This window comes from Giraffa tippelskirchi, chromosome 1, assembly GCF_054371585.1.
Source record: "Giraffa tippelskirchi isolate mGirTip1 chromosome 1, T2T-mGirTip1v1.2.pri, whole genome shotgun sequence".
Lineage (NCBI taxonomy): Eukaryota > Metazoa > Chordata > Mammalia > Artiodactyla > Giraffidae > Giraffa > Giraffa tippelskirchi.
Genome location: NC_137275.1, coordinates 161,351,857 through 161,369,338, shown reverse-complemented (window position 1 = coordinate 161,369,338; position 17,482 = coordinate 161,351,857). Strand labels below are relative to the sequence as shown.

Below are 17,482 nucleotides of genomic sequence, written 5' to 3'. Positions count from 1 at the left end.
GGTCTTGGTTGGGTACGTCTTTAGGAATTTTATATTTAACGGCTTTGTGGGGGGGGCGGTTAATGACTTGTAAGGTGCCCAAGTAATGGAGAGCATCTGTTGACTTCAGTAATAAATTTCAAGCTTGTTTAGAATTCTGCTTATGTGTTAAATTTTAGTTTCTCCAGTGAGCCTTTTTTTTTGCATCTTAGATGATTTATATCTTTCTGGAGAATCATTTAGAGTTGTTTTTTCTTTTAAACAAGTGGTCTTCATAAAGAGGAGGGCAGATGGATATGGATATGTATATCATACCCTCTGTAGCATCTGGACCAGACAAGGGAAATCTGTTTGATGTTTGTTACAGAAATGGCACCACCAAATACTAACAACTGTTTTATTCTGATCTTAGCATCATTTTTATTTATTTATTTATTTTTGTTACTGCCAGGATTTTTATTCTTCACAACATTAACATCATTTTTAAAACATCCCTTTCTCTTCTTTCCAACTCAGTATCACTGTACCGACTGGCAGAGACAGGAGAAGTAGATGTCCACGCCCACAGACCCTGGCGCGATGCCCCACCCGGGGCCTTCGCCAGGGCCGGGACCCTCTCCTGGACCCATTCTTGGGCCCAGTCCGGGACCTGGACCATCCCCCGGTTCTGTCCACAGTATGATGGGGCCAAGTCCTGGGCCTCCTAGTGTCTCACACCCGATGCCATCGATGGGGTCTGCTGACTTCCCTCAGGAAGGCATGCATCAGATGCACAAGGTGAGTTCATTCCGCTTTCAAGTCTTGTCTTCTGAGTCATGGATGGCTAATAATCCCTGATAACCAACCCCCCCCAGCCCTCTTTTTTTCTACTATGGTTAACAAGAGAATCAGCTAGGTTTTTTTCTTATCTTGTACCTTATTAGAAACATACATTCTTAGGCTCTTTTATGGTTGCAGATGTTACACCAGTCAGGAAGATTTGATCTTGGCTTTTAAAAAAGTGTTAGCTATAATATGCAGCTTTGACAGATTCTGTGGATTGGGGGTTGCAGGTATTTTGACTTGGAGAAGAAGTAGGAGTAAGTCTTACTTTTTTCCCCAACTACGTCTGTTAAGTAATTTATACCATCTATGAGTAACATACTGAAAATTATCCTTCCCTGAAAAGATCCCATAGGTCCCAAAGAGGAAAAGGGAAAGTGAGTCTTTTCCTAAAGAATATTTTCAAAAAAGCCTTGATAGGAATAAAATAGTTTCTAGGGAATCCTTGAAAATGCACTTTGCTCTCGGCCTATAAAGTGGCTTTCTTCTGGGTTTGGAAGAGGGCTCTGATTTTGTGGAGCCCAGGCCCAGTTGCTATTAAGGTTATAATAATCTGCCATTTGTGAGATTCAGGTTGTTGCTGTGGGGATTATCATAACGGTATGACTTTGGCATTATGGCTTTGTAGGAGATGCGAAAAAGAGAGAATGGCCTTTCGAGAAAGCAAACAAAATCTTCTGTGACAGTTTGCACTGAAGGGTAGGAGTAGCCACTATATGTTACCTGAAGGTTAGGCCTGATGAGATGTATGGCTGTTTTACATCTTTTTTGGATGATATCACAGGTAGATAAGGTAGTGAGGATGCTTCTTGATGTTAAATAGGTGAATCGTGGAAGATACTGATTTGAAACAGAAAGGTTACTGCAAAAAAGTGCAACTCTTTTCTTTAATTGGTAGGACTGAAGGTCCATTTTAAGGTAAGGCATTGCAGGCCAGGAAAGGAAGATCCATTTTTCACAAATTTTTGTTATTTGATAGTTTTCAAATAAAAAAATTAATATATGCTTATTTTGAAAAGTAAAGCCATATTGATATAAATAAAATAAGTGGTTCACCCCAGGTAACAGCTTATTATACATATTCTTTTTTCTTAAATTTTGACTAAGACTGTATGACGTGTTTTTTAATTAATTAATTAATGTTAATTGGAAAATAATTACTTTACAATATTGTGATGGTTTTTGCCATACATCAACATGAGTCAGCTACAGGTAACCATGTGTATCCCCCCATCTGGAACCCCCCTTCTGCCTCCCTCCCCACCCTATCCCTCTGGGTTGTCCCAGAGCACTGGTTTTGGGTGTCCTGCTTCATGCACCAAACTTGCGCTGGTCATCTATTTTATACATGGTAATGTACACATTTTAATGGTATTCTCTCAAATCATCCCACCCTCACTTTCTCTCGCTGAGTCCAAATGTCTGTTTTTTCCGTCTGTGTCTCCTTTGCTGCTCTGCACATAGGATGGTCAGTACCATCTTTCTAGATTCTATATGTATGTGTTAATATACAGTATTTGTCTTTTTCTTTCTGACTTACTTCACTCTGTATAATAGGCTCCAGGCTCATCCACCTCATTAGAACTGATTCAAATGCGTTTCTTTTTGTAAAAATATGGAACACTTCATGAATTTGTGTGCCATGCTAATATTCTTTGTATCATTCCAATTTTAGTATATGTGCTGTCGAAATGAGCAGTGTATATACGTTTTTTGTACCTTACTTTTCTCCAGCTTCAGTAAAAATACCATCTAAGCATAGATTTGCATATTCAGGTGATATATTTAATTTTTTTTTTCTTTTACCATAATCAAATCATATCATCATTGTTAGTTACTTTGAGACTTCTTTTTCATTTAACTGTATCATGGATAGCCCTATAATATCTCCAAGGTCTCTCCCTGCTTTTTTGATTTCTCTTAAATACAGGTTTTTAGCTTGTCAGGTATGTAAAGAAATGCTTATTTTCCATATCATATTCATTAGGAGACATATTGAATATATAGACATATCAAAGTCATTACATTGTCTTGTGTTCATATTGTATTAATTGGGGGATTATGTTATAGACTGGATCTGTCAATTGCAAACCTTAGTACAGGTAGGTAAAATAATGTTGAGAGGGTTTAAGGATGCTTTCACCTTTGAAATGAAAGATAAGATTTGAAGGAAATATTTAGCTCACCTTTATTATTATTTAAGCATTGAAAAGTTAAACATATTCATAAGTGTTAGGTCATTGTTATGTTCTGAATTGTTTTTATTTAAAATTATATCTTCTGATCCTTTCTGTTTTATTCTCTAGCATCTTTGTCACGTTTTCTCCCATTCTCTACCCCCATCGATGCTCTTTTTTTGTTTCGTTCTCATTCTGCAAGTTTTGCATTTTGTCATCCTGCTTTTTTTCGGGCCACAGAACCTCAGATAATTCCCTGGGTGAGGACATGGTGAAGTGCCTGGAGTTCACACCTGCTGACCAGATGCTTCACTTTCTGAAAATCGTTTTATAGGCAGCTTTATTCCTTGTCTTTTCTCCTCCGTCTCCCTCTGAGCTTCAGCTTTTTGCTTTTCAACATTACTGGAAATAAATAAACAAGTGGCCTAAATACATCTGCTGCTTTGCTTTGATTTCCTCTCTATTATTACTATTTAACAGACTCAGAGACACTCTTTATACCAAATTCTTCCCATTTTACTTCTGAACATCCTCTTTATGGTAAATTTCTCCTCTTTTCAAGTGCATGCTTTTGACTCTGCAGAAATTAACTTTCCTTTCTCCAAAACTGCAAACACTCATACTTTCTTGCTCAAAGTCATTTGGTTTCTATAAACTCCTGGAAATATTCCTTTCAGGCTGTTTTGAAAATTGCTATTCCAGTTTGGGGAGGAATAGACTTTTCCTTTCTCAAACACATGCTCCGTTGCCCAATTCTGGATTGGATTAGTGTCCATTCAGTGGCTGTTTCTTGTCTGTCTGTTGTGTACAAGGCCTCAAGTCCTCTTTCCAGCCCCTGTGTTCTTCTTTTCCAAGCTCTACCTTTTGCCTTTTTTCTTTCTTCCTCCCTCTGTAGTATAGCTTCATCTATTTCAGCCTCTTTCCCTTTCAGTATTTACCCCTATTCACTGCTCTATCCTGTCTGTTTTTCTTTTCCCAACTGCCATGGAACTTTCTGGTTTCAACTTTCAAACTTTCCATAGGTTCCTTCCCCTCTGATGAAAAAAAAATTTCCCAAAAAATAGATCATCACAGACATTTCACAGAGTCTTTCTTCCTCCATTCAGACTTTGGACTCACTTCAACATACAGCAGGTTTCAGGACTTACTTAAAAGGGCGTAGAAGAATAGCTTATATTTGTCTGCCTTGTCAACAGGACTTCATTTTTATTTGCAGGTTTTGACATAACCAAAAACCTTTCAACTGTTTAAAGCCTTAACTTTTGACTTAACAGGTAGCTTTGCTAATCCTATCGGTGTAGTCTTTTTTATTTATTTTTTTGTCCCCATCTATGAAATCTATGTAGTATATAGTAATATATGTAATATAAATGTAAAAATATATGGCTATCATGTGGATAACAGATGATTGGGCCACAATTTTGAAGACTTTATAGGATGGGGTCTTAAATCACCGGATAGAAATATTGTGCCTTAAAGAGGTGCCTAACTGATGTCCTATAAATGTTTCAGCCCATGGATGGTATGCACGACAAGGGGGTTGAAGATATCCATTGTGGATCCATGAAAGGCACTGCTATGCGACCACCTCACCCAGGAATGGGCCCTCCTCAGAGTCCGATGGATCAGCACAGCCAAGGTTTGTGTCTGCTACATACCTGCTTTGGCCTGCATATCATAGTCTTTCATCTTTCCTATTGTTATTTTAATTATGACTTGCAAAGAACAGAACTTGTCTAAGGATGAGATCTGGCAGGTTTCTTTTCCCTGTAGAAATCTCTCCTTACCCCCCACCAACACAACTTTATGTTTGACATGGGCAATTTTCTTTACAAAATCTTAGTAGTTTGACTGGCCACCATGTGTCTGAGCACTCTGCAAAGTTCACTGTGTACTTCATGCAGAATCTTTGCCCTGATCTTGTAAGATACATTGTATCACTCTAGTTTTATAGGTGGAGAAGCTAAAGCTCAGAAAATTTACTTTGCTTCTGTAAGTTTGCACAACCAGTGAGTGACAGGTCCAGAAAGAGGACCCAGGTCTGCCTCCCAACGAGAGCATGGATGAGTGATAGCAGGATGAGCCACCCATGTCCCTTGAATTGTACACTCCTCCTTCATAAGGTGGCTTTTTCTGGCAGTGGAATAACCTGTCATCACTGGTGAATGGCTATCTTAGTCTCTTAGGGCTACCATAACAAATTGCCACAAGCCAGTTGGCTTAAAACAATAGAAATGTATTCTCTCAAAGTTCTAGAGGCCAGAAGTCTGAAATCAGGATATTAGCAGGGCTGTGGTCGCTCTGAAGTCTTTTGGGAAGAATCCTTCTTTGCCTCTGCCTAGCTTGTGGTGGTCGCCAGCACTATTTTGACATTCCTTGGGTTGTAGATCTGTCATCCCAGTCTCTGTCTTGGTCTCCACATGACATTTAGCCTGCATGTCTGTATGTGTGTCCAGACTTTGCTCTTTCTATAAGGACACCAGTCACTGGATCAGCGTCTACCCTGATCTAGTATGACCTCATCTTAACTCGATTACATCTGCAAAGATCCTATTTCCAAATAGGGTCACAGTCACAGGCACTAGGGGGTATGTCTTCAACCTAGCTTCATAGAGGACACAGTTCCACCCACAGTAATGGCCAAATCAATATATGGCAGCTTTCTCTTCTCTTGGGTGCTTTTGCCTCTCATTGTTGAGGGCATATTGAAGATAGTGGAAAGTATATCCAAAGATATAATGTAACCTCTTTTCAGAATCACTATATGGGCATTTCAGCATGTCAGTGGCGTGGTTAATCCAATACTAATTAACCTAATCTGTTGATATTCTAATTCAAAGTGTATGCTTTATGTGTTGTTGTATATACATTTTTGTAATTTAATGTATATGAGATTTTTTTCTCCATCCTTGATCAGATGTCCATCCACCTGAGGAAGATTTTTGACTGTGGAGGTGGAGAGACATGTATTCACTTTTATTTTTTTTTCATGTGGACCATTTTTAAAGTCTTTATTGAAGAAGTTACAGTATTCTTCTGTTTTATGTTTTTGGTGTTTCGGCCATGAGGCATATGGGATCTTAGCTCCCTGACTAAAGATTAAAACCCTATAATCAAGGTGAAGTCTTAACCACTGGACTGCCAGAGATCTCCCTGTATTTGCTCTTAAATACATACATACATATATATGTATATAAAAGCAACTCATGGAGGCATAGGAGTACATCTTCACTAATATTCCAGCAGATTTTTGAAGATCCTAGACTCTGATCTGAAATTTGATGGTAGGCAGATGTAAGTGTGACAAATGACTCATAAAATCTTGACCATGTTAGAAAAGCAGACTGAATAATTGGGACTTTTTGAGGTACAGAAGAAAGAATTTGACCATTCAGGGGTAAGAATGAATTAAGACAACACTTTCAGGTTTATCATTAAAATTCTGAAGAGCCAGGTGCCTTCACAGAGCTAATGTAGATCTCATTTTTAATACCTGGGAGGTGTAGATGAGTTATAGTCAGTGATTCTCAAAGCCAGATGCTGGCTCTGTCTGCTTCTGGCGTTGCAGTACTTCTAATAGTGGGGCCCTGGGACAACGCCAAAGGAAAACACTTGAAATGCATGAATCATAAGTGAGGCTTTTTGCTTTTACGTATCTTAAAATTTCTTCCGTTGCTTGGTTCCTTTCTTCGACTTTTAGAATGATGATATTTCTTGGAATTTCCAGCACTTGGCACAATGTCTAGCACATAACTGGATATTTAGTAAATTTTTTTCAATTAGGTAGAGAAGTGAACTTTATGTATTCAAAAAGCACTTTTAAATAGATCTTAATTTTTATATAATTTCAATAAGTTATAATTACTTTGAAATGCAGGAGTCTACATTAAATTAAATGGAATTGGAATTAGAATGTAATATTTTTCTCTAGAAGAATAAAGTGCCTTGTAAGCTGGGGAATTCGTTATTTAAAATATGCTTTTGAATAAGGTAGTATTGGTATAATGCAGTCTTATTCTATATAATGAGCTAAAAAGAATTTAGACTCCATAATAGCATATATCTTTAAAAACTCCATTGTAGGAGGCCGTTTATAAACACACAGGTCCAGAGAGGTGTGGTATTGATCAGAAAACTGCCAGCTTTAACTACCTAGCAACCTATTAGGTTATTTTAAGGTATTGGTTGAGAAGCAAAACCATTTCCTTCAATAAATACTAAATTGTGTACCTTATGGTCCCGATGATAACATTGTTTATTTTTAGTCCACTGGATAGAGAAAGCCTTGAAAGAAAAGTATATAATATTTAATGTTTTGTATCTGTGTGTATAAAGAGAAAACTCACATAAAATTGGCACTTGAAAACTCAAGTTTATTAAAAGGAGAGAGGCTGATTGCCTCTCTCTGCAAAAAAATGAAACTGGGGAGATAATGCCCTTGAAGATGAGGGAAGGAAAACTGCCATTTTTTGACGACTTTTAAATGAGCAAATTAAACCAGATTTCAAAAAGAGCAGATTCTGCATCAACAGTGTCATCCTACAGACAAAGGTATATTTACTCTCAGGCAATTTCTTCACCATTTTCTCAAACAGAGATAATTATGAAAATATGTTATTTTGTTTTATCATTTAGAATTTTTTCTGATTTTTCCTGAAGTTTTATGGAATGCTAGTCATGTCAAAAAATAAAAAGAAATCTCTCTCTCTTTAACTGAAACACTGTCACATTTTTAATGTCATACTGTGATAGAATGATTCTATTAGCATCTCCTGTAAATTCTAGGAAACAATTTTTCCCACCCCCTGGTTTTTTTTGTTACCACATTTGAGGGAAGATTTTGTTGTATTGATTAATTCTGGAAAATGATTTTTATTTCACTCTTAGTTTCTTTCTTAGCAAATTTGAGGTAAAATGAATTATTGTACTTAGTGCAACTAAGTGTCTCATCTTTATAATTTTGCCATGCTTGGAGTCATAGTTGAAAAGAGCGATTTGATGAACAGTGTTACACAATTACATTTAGATTAGATTGTCTAATGTTTTGGTCAGTTGTATTAGGCATCCTGTGATTTATCACGGGTAAGCTATAATTGGTGACGACCTTAGGAAAGAGGACAGTCCAGAAGGCAGGAGACGTGACCCATTTTAACACCTGGTTGTATCCCTTCTCCCATGAAATGTCAGTAGCTATAGTAGGAAGTTTTTCCTCCAGTGATAGATGCAAGGTTGGCAAAAAGGTGTTAGGGAGGTGCTTTCATAATGAACAAACTACCATTTTGCACCAGCATTATTACAATTTGGAGGTGAATTTTAACCTCATTAAGAAGGAAAAACGTTAATGATGAAGTTAAGTGTATGTTGTTGATACTCTTTAAAAACGTTTATTGTTATAAATAACATCCTGGGATTTGAAATTCTGGTCATCTTGCAGGCTGATTGCAGGGGCATTTTCTTAGGCTAACTTCTATGATCAACTAGAACCGTAATGCCTGCATGATTTTTGTGCTCGATTATAGAGTGGGGATTCCGGGAATGAGAGTTAGCAGTTTTTCCATTTCTCTTCAGGGCAGGATTACTTTGAATGGAGTTCTACATCTCACCAATTGATAGAACAAAACCTACTCTTGTCTTAGGGGATCAGGCTAAATTTGTTTCCCTCTCCAAATGGCAATTTGAGATAAAAGGAACTGTATCCTTTATTTTCTCTGGTCTTTCAAATGATGATGGGGAGTCCCCAGGCAGCGTGGGTTAGATATTCCTGAGCCTCTGTAATTCCACATAGATACAGAGAGCAGCTTCAGCTCAAACTTGATTAAGTGTTCAAACACACGGCAGATGTCTAATAAACACCTATGTGATGACCTTTAAAATAATTGTGATGCAGGTGGATTTATTAATGGCAAAGACCTTTAATTTAATATTTTACATTGTGTCTTAAAATGCCTTTGAGTTGGTGAGTTAGCCCTCAGTTTGAATGGAAGACAATGTTTTAGGGTACAGCAAACCACTCTGTCCTCTCCTTCCTCTTGGATCTCCCTTCAGCAACGTGCAGTGCTATATTTTTCTAGGAATTCTCTTGAAATAAGTTTCTTGAAAATTTTGTTGCATTTCGACTTTTATTTCTTAAGTATTCTTAAGTTTTCCATTTAAGTCTCTTTATCACCCAAACAGATTACTCTCATTTTTATATTACATTGTAAATGGTTCTGAGCTTCCTAGGTGGCCCTAGTGGTAAAGAACCCATTTGCCAATGCAGGAGATGTAAGAGACATAGGTTTGATCCCTGAGTTGGGAAGATCCCCTGGCGGAGGACATGGCAACCCACTCCAGTATTCTTGCCTGGAAAATCCCATGGAAAGAGAAGCCTGGCGGGCTACAGTCCATGGGGTCACAAAGAGTTGGACACACCTGAAGCAACTTAGCTTGCAGCACGTAAATAGTTCTAGAAGATTTTGGAAGCTTTCAAGCCTTTAACATTTTTATGTTAATACAACAAAATTAATATTAGACCGTGGAAAGAACATATGCCTTGGAATCTAATTGTGTGACATGGTGTAACGTGCTTACTCTCCTCATTTTAAAAAATGAGGTGACAGCACATATCTACCAGGGGTGTTGTGAGGATTGTAGAAAAAAATGTATGCTCCATTCTGTTCACATCCCTCTAACTCTTCTTACCATTTTTCTGTGCTCCCATCATCCTTATGTCTACTGGCCAGACCACCATCTTGCTTTTGGTTTACTGGCATCCACCTTACACACTCATGGCAAAGTCCCTGGGGACTAATGATCCCCAGAGTCATAACCAGCGACCAGTGATGGAGTATAAATACCCCAGCTCCTTCCCTGGGATAATAAGGAGGCAAGTTAAATACTTTATCCCAGAGCTTTTGTGCATGAGATTAATCTTCAGGCATGCACTACAGCAACTGACTTAACCATACACTCACTGTTGGCTTCCATGCCTTCCTTATTTTACCTTTCCACACTCCTGTCAGTGTCCCTGCACCTTTCAGATAAATCAGCTGCACTCAGTCTTTCCATCAGGCTCTGTTTCCAGGGAAAACTCAGCTAAAATAGCGTGTACAGTGCCTTGCTTAGTGCCTACAACCATAGAGGCCCTCAATAATGGCAAATTATTCATAAAGTGCATAATAATAAACCAAATAATATCCCCATAAGACAGTCCTCATTCCGCTCTGCAATACAGCAGACACCTTCAGGTTCTGGTCTCCTTTTAATGTATAATACTCTCCCCTGTGCCCTTCCTCTAGGTGTAGAACAGCCACTACTAGTTCACCATCTAGGAAACGTGAAAGTGAAAGTCACTCAGTCACGTCTGACTCTTTGCGACCTCATGGACTATACAGTCCATGAAATTCTCTAGGCCAGAATACTGGATTGGATAGCCTTTCTCCAGGGGATCTTCCCAACCCAGGTCTCCCACATTGAAGGCAGATTCTTTACCAGCTGAGCCACAAGGGAAGCCCAAGAATACTGGAGTGGGTAGCCTATCCCTTCTCCAGTGGATCTTCCCGACCCAGGAATTGAACCAGGGTCTCCCACGTTGCAGGCAGATTCTTTACCAGCTGAGCTATCAGGGAAGCCTCTAGGACACATGGGGCTCTCCGCAACTTGAAATGTGACTAGTCCCATTGGAGATGTACAATAACTTAATATGGAAACAAAAATGTAAAATCTGTAATAATTTTTATTCTTTGAAATGATAATATTAGGGGCATGTTGGTTTAAATTATATATTATTACAATTACTTTTGTCTGTTTCTTTAAATTATATATATATATATTTGATATACATAAATTTTAAATTATATATAATCCCATACTTATTAAGTTACATATGCTTTAAATTTCTATCTGTCAATGCTGTTGTGGAAAATCATCAGGATCTCCAGGAATGTTTCTCTTTCAGGGTCATGGGGGGCAGCCTGTGACCTCTCCCCTTGTGTTTTATTCCAGGTTACATGTCGCCACACCCGTCTCCGCTGGGAGCCCCAGAGCACGTATCCAGCCCTATATCAGGAGGCGGCCCGACCCCACCACAGATGCCCCCGAGCCAGCCAGGACCTCTCATCCCAGGCGACCCCCAGGCGATGAACCAACCCAACAGGGGTCCCTCTCCTTTCAGTCCCGTCCAGCTGCATCAGCTCCGAGCCCAGATTTTAGCTTACAAGATGCTGGCCCGGGGCCAGCCCCTCCCCGAAACACTGCAGCTTGCAGTCCAGGGGAAAAGGACGTTGCCTGGCATGCAGCAACAGCCGCCGCCACAGCCCCAACCCCAGCCTCAGCCGCAGCAGCCACAGCCGCAGCAGCAGGCCCTTGTTAACTACAACAGACCATCTGGTAGGTTAATATGCAACCCAGTGAATAACGCGAGGGTCCAGCTCAGAGAAGGACGGCTAAGCACACAGAAGCGCTGGGCTGCTGTCAGCCCAGCGCCGACGTTACCTTCTGCCGCACCTTGCTGGCTCCCTTGTCTGCTTGGCTTAGTTGGCCAAGATTCTTGGTCTCCTCTGCTGTGGGTCCTAGAGGGGTGCTTCTTAAACCTTTGGAGACTCTGGTGCAAGCTGTGGCTCTAAGCAAAAAGCACAGTCCGCTGTGACTTTGCATTTCCTTTCCAGGGCTTCAAGGTTTGTCGGAAGCCCATCCACCCCACCCCCTGCCAGGTTAGGAAGCCCTGCACCTGGTGTGTTCCATTGCCAGCGGGCACGTCTTCAATCTCCTCTCCTTGGGCTATTTTGTGTCTGTTGATTTATTTATTTCTATCCTTTTGGTTGTGAAAATGCATTTGAGGAGGCTTGCAAGAAAGCATACCCATGGTAAAGAAATCAAGTAGAAAATTCAGAAACAGAGGGAAGTAGAAATCCAAATTGGGAGATCAGCCATGGGGGTGGGGACCCAGGAGCTCTTGTGAAGGCTGCATCTGTGCTTCCAAGGTGACTGGAGCTGCCTGGTGGTCAGAAAAGGGGATAGGGCCAGGTGCCTGGTCCTCACCACTCAGAAGGAAGTTGCTGACCAGTTTCTCAGAGAACACAGAATCTTTTCTAGCATGAGAGTATAAAGTAACTTTCCCAGGCGGGATTATTTTTTTTTAATTATTATTATTGTAAGGAATACTACATGATAGAGACATCAGTAACATTTGTTCATAATAGAGTAACAGAATCCACATGGCCTATTTCCTCTAGACCCCGGCATCAGAGCTGAGGCTGACATTCTGTAAGGAGCTGAGATGCAACAGTCTTTGGTAATGGGCTGGTGGTCTTCTTGATCCCACTGAGAGAATTCAGAACTCCAAGGAGCTATAGGATGATCTTCCATGAGTGTTATTTTCTCTGGGAAGATTTTTGTTCGCCACTGGATAAGCACAAGGTTTATGGTTCTGTTCTACTAGAGCTTTGAATTCCAGAGAATTTGAATCTCAGGAAATTTGAATTCCAGAGTGCCTCCTCGTCACTGATGCCCTTTCCTGTGAGTGGATCCCTCTCATTTGGGTCAGCCCTGACGTCTGATCATTGCTACTGGTTTGGGATTATTGGTCTTCTTCTTAGGTTTGGGGACTTAGACATTGGGAAAGAGTTCAGATGATTTTTTTTTTATTATTACTATTGTTCTTCCTTCTGAGTTTGTAGATGTTTCTTTCCTGGTAGAGGAAACCCTGAGTTGCCTACTTAAAAGGGTAAACTCATCCTGTTAATTGTAGATGGAGCCTTAGGAATGGTTTTGTAAAGAGCACAAAAGTACCGTGTCATCTCCAGACTTCTGTGTGTGGGCTGCGATGCTCTGGTAGGTGGAGGATCCCATGGGACCAAACATCGGTGACTGTAAAGGTTGTACAGGAAACCTGCGCATTAGGTGGTAGTTTGAACACTCGGTGTGTCTAGAGGCTTTAAAACTGCAAAAACTCTAGCTCTTAGGAACACCGCCAGAGAGAATCAAAAGTGTATGTCTTTGTATATGTGCGGTTTGTACCTCCTGAGGGCCTGCTAGCAAACCTTGTGCTCCACACTCAGTGATAATCACAGTGCACATGGGACACATCTGGGGCATGGAGACTCAGGATTCAATGCCAAGGGCCTCATGTTATGCCCCGCCCTGGCACCCTCATGACCAGAAGGCTCACGACAAGGGAAAGGCTCTGTCCCAAGGTCTGTGCCCCAAGTGCAGGCATTGCACGCCTGTGGGTAGGAAGGAAAAGGATCTCAGCTCCTTACCGAGAGCCTTTCATTCATATTCTGGACACAACATCAACAACATTGGTGACCCTGATATCCCGCATCTCAGTATACAAGGAACGTTATTAACTAGAGTTTCCAGTAGAGGCTTAGTGGTCACAGTCGGATAGTTGGTAGCTTAAGAGGAGGGAGCAAAGTCTATGCCTCCTGAAAGGCCATTGTGGGACCTTGTCACACAGGCACACTTCCTCGAGCGTTGCAACTTGTCCTAGGGTAGCCCCTCATCACGGACCTCAGTGAGGTTTGTTATTTTTAACAATGACCTAGGCACAGCAGGAAAAGATTCCAGGGTATTATTTAAGAAGGCAGAAAGCTAAATGATTCATTTCATCCAAAGTCACAAGAATGAGACCAGATGATGAAGTAAAACTTCGAGGATAGAGTTACAGTTACCTGGATACTTGTACATAGCAAATCCTCCACGTCCTAACCAACACAATCCTGGATGCATTTTCTGGATTATTTCCAGAAGAGAGGGCTCCATTTTATTATTAGTTTTTTTTCCTTTACCTGATGCCTACATCTTCCCTCGCCAGGCTCGTGGCATTAGGGGGGAAACTCGTTTTATTACTCACTGTTCGTGTCTTTTGTATTTCCAGCCATCAGGCTTCGTTAAAAATGAAACTACTTGGGCCGATATGCCAGAGTAGGCAAAGAGACTGCAGACAAAGGAGAAAAGAAGACAACTTTCCTCAGATAGAGCAGACCCCTTCCTGCCACCAGGAGGGAGGTTACATTTCTGATCTTGTCGCCCAAATCTCAGATTTCATAGAGAAATGATTACCTTCCTTGAAAATGGCTTTTTGGTTTTTTTTTTGCCAATGACATTTTGGACAAGTTCAAGTAAGGCCAAAAGAAGTTTTTCTTTATTTAAGAGAATATTACTTTTATTAATTGTTTATCCCTCTCCTTTTTAAAAAAAATTATAATAAAGCAGCATAATTGTTTATAAATACCTCTGTCAATATTTCAGGAAAAAAAAAATCAATTTCTGTCTACTTTCCTGGTGGTAGCTGTGATTTTTCTTTCATCACATTTGCTAGTGTCACTTATGCGCAAAGAGAGCTTTTTTGGCTGCGGTGATCTGCCTCAAACCCACTCCAAAGTTAGAATTCACCGAAAGCGGTACCGCCAGAGCCACCACCCGAGAACTGCAGTTTGACCAGAGGAAGTGTGCACTGAACAGATGAGTGACTCCAGTCCTCGCCTGCTGTGGGCTCCTCTCAAATCGAATCCATCATTTTTCTTTTAATTCTGATTCATTTTTCTTTTTGGAGACCAAAGCAAATTTCAAAATAGGAACTGAAAAGGTTTTGGGTTTTTTTTTGCGATGGGCAGGGAAGCCATCATGGTAGAAAGCAAGAGTTTTATTGCTGATTTTTTTCAGTGCTTGTCGCTCTCCTGCTTGCCCCTCTCGTTTTTTTTTTTTTTCCTTTTGACACCTAAAATTTCTTAGTATGCTTCGTTTAGGCTTCATTATTACATTTATCTTTCAACCTCTGGAATCCACTTAAATCCTTGTCTAATGCACAGACAGTTATTTGCATAAACATCCTTCTGTACCAGAAGGTAAAGTGGGAATTCTGTACAGAAATTCTGTACATGTGAGACTTAGGTAATTTAAAAAGTTTATTTACCTGTTTCTTAGATTCAGACATCTAATAAAGACTCCTTCCCTCCCTTAGCTGCAGTGGGACGACACCCCTCAAGAGCGTCAGGGCGTATATCTACCTTGACTTCTAAAGTGAGGACTGTCAGGAAGACACACATTTTGTACCTCAGACAATTAAGCCTCAATTGTTTATATTGGTGAGAGAGTAGGAGATAAGCTAAAGAACGTAATTTGTCTTCGTTCTAAAAATATCAAGATGTGAGATCTTACCATTCTGCAGTGTGCTGGTTGTCGAGAGATGCTTTCTGTTGATACAGAGCAAACCCATTCAGGCAGCTCAACGTCTGAAAGGCAAGCAGAACACCTCGTGGTTAGGTAGGTGTGTTCTGGGTGTGTCTAACGGCAGGCAGCTGCGTTTAGTCCCCTAGCCTCTGTAAGGAGAATTTTTTGTATAACCTGTTGGCCGGAGGAGAAAATAGACCCAGGCAGTAAATGAACTTGCAGTGTTTAGTTAGGAAGGAGTTTGCTTGTAAGTGACTCTGATGGAGAATTAGCAGGAAGCACATGGCAGGTCGACTTATCTGAGTATCTGTGCTGAACTGTATTAAACGGTGGAAACATTTTCCAGTTTGCTCTTGAAGAGCGTACTTTCAAAGCTTCTAGCTAATACAGTACCAAATTTCCTTGAAAACCTTTCTTTTGCCATAGCGTTTTTCTGAAAAGCTGAGTGATTAAATTAGGCTTCTTTATTTTGGTGTCCTTGGTGGCAATAAAAATGACCAGAGCTGAGGGTTGAGCATGCAGCCATGCTGTCTCATTGAATCCTCACTTCCCCCTTGCAGGGGGTAGGCACTGTTATCTCCATTCTGCTGATGAGAAGACTGAGGCACCAGGGGTTAAGTAACTTGCTCAGGCTCCCACAACTGATTGGTATGACTTACCGGTTCTTTTAGAAAGACACAGCGTGCTTTAGACGTACCTATTTCAGTTCACAGCAAGCTGGAATACTTTTTAGATTGGACATTTGAATAGTCTACCTACGTCTTAACTTTAAGTGTCCTTCAACCAGATAAAAATGTCTCTGTATTTACGGATTAAAGAAGCCTAGCTGTGTATGTATCAGATCTAGTTTCAAGTCACAGGCTGAAAATGACTAGATTTGGAACCAGAGATATCAGACATGCTCTGGGTACCTCCCTTTGATTGTGTGTTTTTAAAAATAGTGACTTGAATATACCTCGAGGAGTTGGCATGACTCTACACAGGTATTTACAAGCCATCATGCTGAAGAAGAAAGCATCCAGAATAAGTGAAATATGTGCACTCTTGGACTATTATGGCTTTTATTGATAACTTATTCAAATTTTGAAAGGAGGAAAAGCACTCTGAAAACTGAATTTAAGGTAATTAGTGTGATGTTATCAATAGGACACAGATTTTCTTTTTATTAAAGGTGGTGGTTTCTTAGAGGGCTTCAATGTATTACATTTATTATTTAGTATGCTTATCATACCAAGTCTTCAAATATATTTAACTCTACCAGTTTCTTGAGCTTATTAGGGAAACTCATAGAATCACACTATTAAAGTAACTTTTAGAAATCTCTATCTCCTCTCTTTTGGCTCAAAGCAACTCAGATTTTAAAAAAAATCTCCCCTGTTTTAAAGATCCTGAGGGAAAAAATAATCAAAAGTGTCCCTCCATAACTTATTCCAATGGTTAACAACCCTGAGAGTTAATGTTTATAAACCAGTTTCTTCCATGTGAATGGAAGGAACTCTAAATCTGAAATATTGTGAAAAGCTTTGCATTATGTAAAAGACCTCCCGTTCAGAAAAAGAATCAGAATGTACTTAGCTGAGAAGGATCTCTTTACTATGATAGTACATCTGTAGTGCCTAAAACAAACAAAAAAAACAAACAAGAAGTGCATTTTTCCCTCCAGAACTTGTCATCAGTCCTAGAACAGGGCTACAGATTACCTCAGAAAGTCTCATCCAGCCCTAAGTCTCTGGGAAAGTTTTACCTAATTTCAGAAGGAGGGGAACGAAAGAACACCACCACTACACACACGCATGCTCACAGACACACACACACTCACACACAACTGTAGTTGCCCAGCATTTTGTTCTAATTCTTCCCATTCCTCTTGTCAGAATGTTTGCTATCCTTGGGTTGTCATTGAAGCCCACTTCTCACTGGTGTTTGCTGAAAATTGAAATGTCTAAGTTTTCATAATGTATGTCTTTGTATGGTACATTAATAAGTCACTCTGAAGTATAGAGATGATTATTTTTGTTACCGTTTAATAATTTGAATATTTCTCTGAACAGATACAGAAAATACTTGGAAGAATGCCTATTTGAGGTTTTAACATCTGCTTCTGAGATTTTTTTTTTTAATTTACTAAACTCCTCTGGTAGCATCACTAATTTTATTTATAACTTCAAAATAAGTAAAAATTCACCTGGAGGAGAGATGGAACACTTCTTATTTTAGTTGAAACTCCTAAAGTTTAATGTGGGAAATTGCTTTAAATCAACTGATCAAGTACATTTTAATAAGCTTAATGATTACATAGCCCTTTATTCTGATAATATGAGAAAAATGCTCTCTTGAATCTTAATTTTTGC

At 39.8% G+C, this 17,482-nt stretch overlaps 1 protein-coding gene, 1 long non-coding RNA gene and 1 pseudogene across 41 annotated transcripts in view; 1 reads left to right on the top strand and 2 right to left on the bottom strand.

Annotated features, from left to right (window-relative positions):
• The window catches only part of SMARCA2 (SWI/SNF related BAF chromatin remodeling complex subunit ATPase 2), a 189,352-nt gene that overhangs the window by 12,846 nt on the left and 159,024 nt on the right, over positions 1–17,482 (top strand). For 26 of the 40 annotated variants that reach the window (XM_081502976.1, XM_081502968.1, XM_081502889.1 and 23 more), the window contains exons 2-4: positions 496–756; positions 4,491–4,617; positions 10,962–11,345. In XM_081502976.1, coding sequence (XP_081359102.1) covers positions 532–756; positions 4,491–4,617; positions 10,962–11,345 — 736 coding nt within the window. In that variant the 5' untranslated portion in view covers positions 496–531. Of the gene's footprint in view, positions 1–495; positions 757–4,490; positions 4,622–10,961; positions 11,346–17,482 lie in introns of all 40 variants that reach the window. The other 14 variants (XM_081503032.1, XM_081503027.1, XM_081503004.1 and 11 more) reach the window with 1 other exon arrangement.
• LOC145511268 (uncharacterized) overlaps positions 1–17,482 on the bottom strand; it is a 106,238-nt gene that overhangs the window by 38,892 nt on the left and 49,864 nt on the right. The window lies entirely within an intron of this gene.
• LOC145521755 (U6 spliceosomal RNA) lies at positions 2,411–2,500 on the bottom strand (annotated as a pseudogene).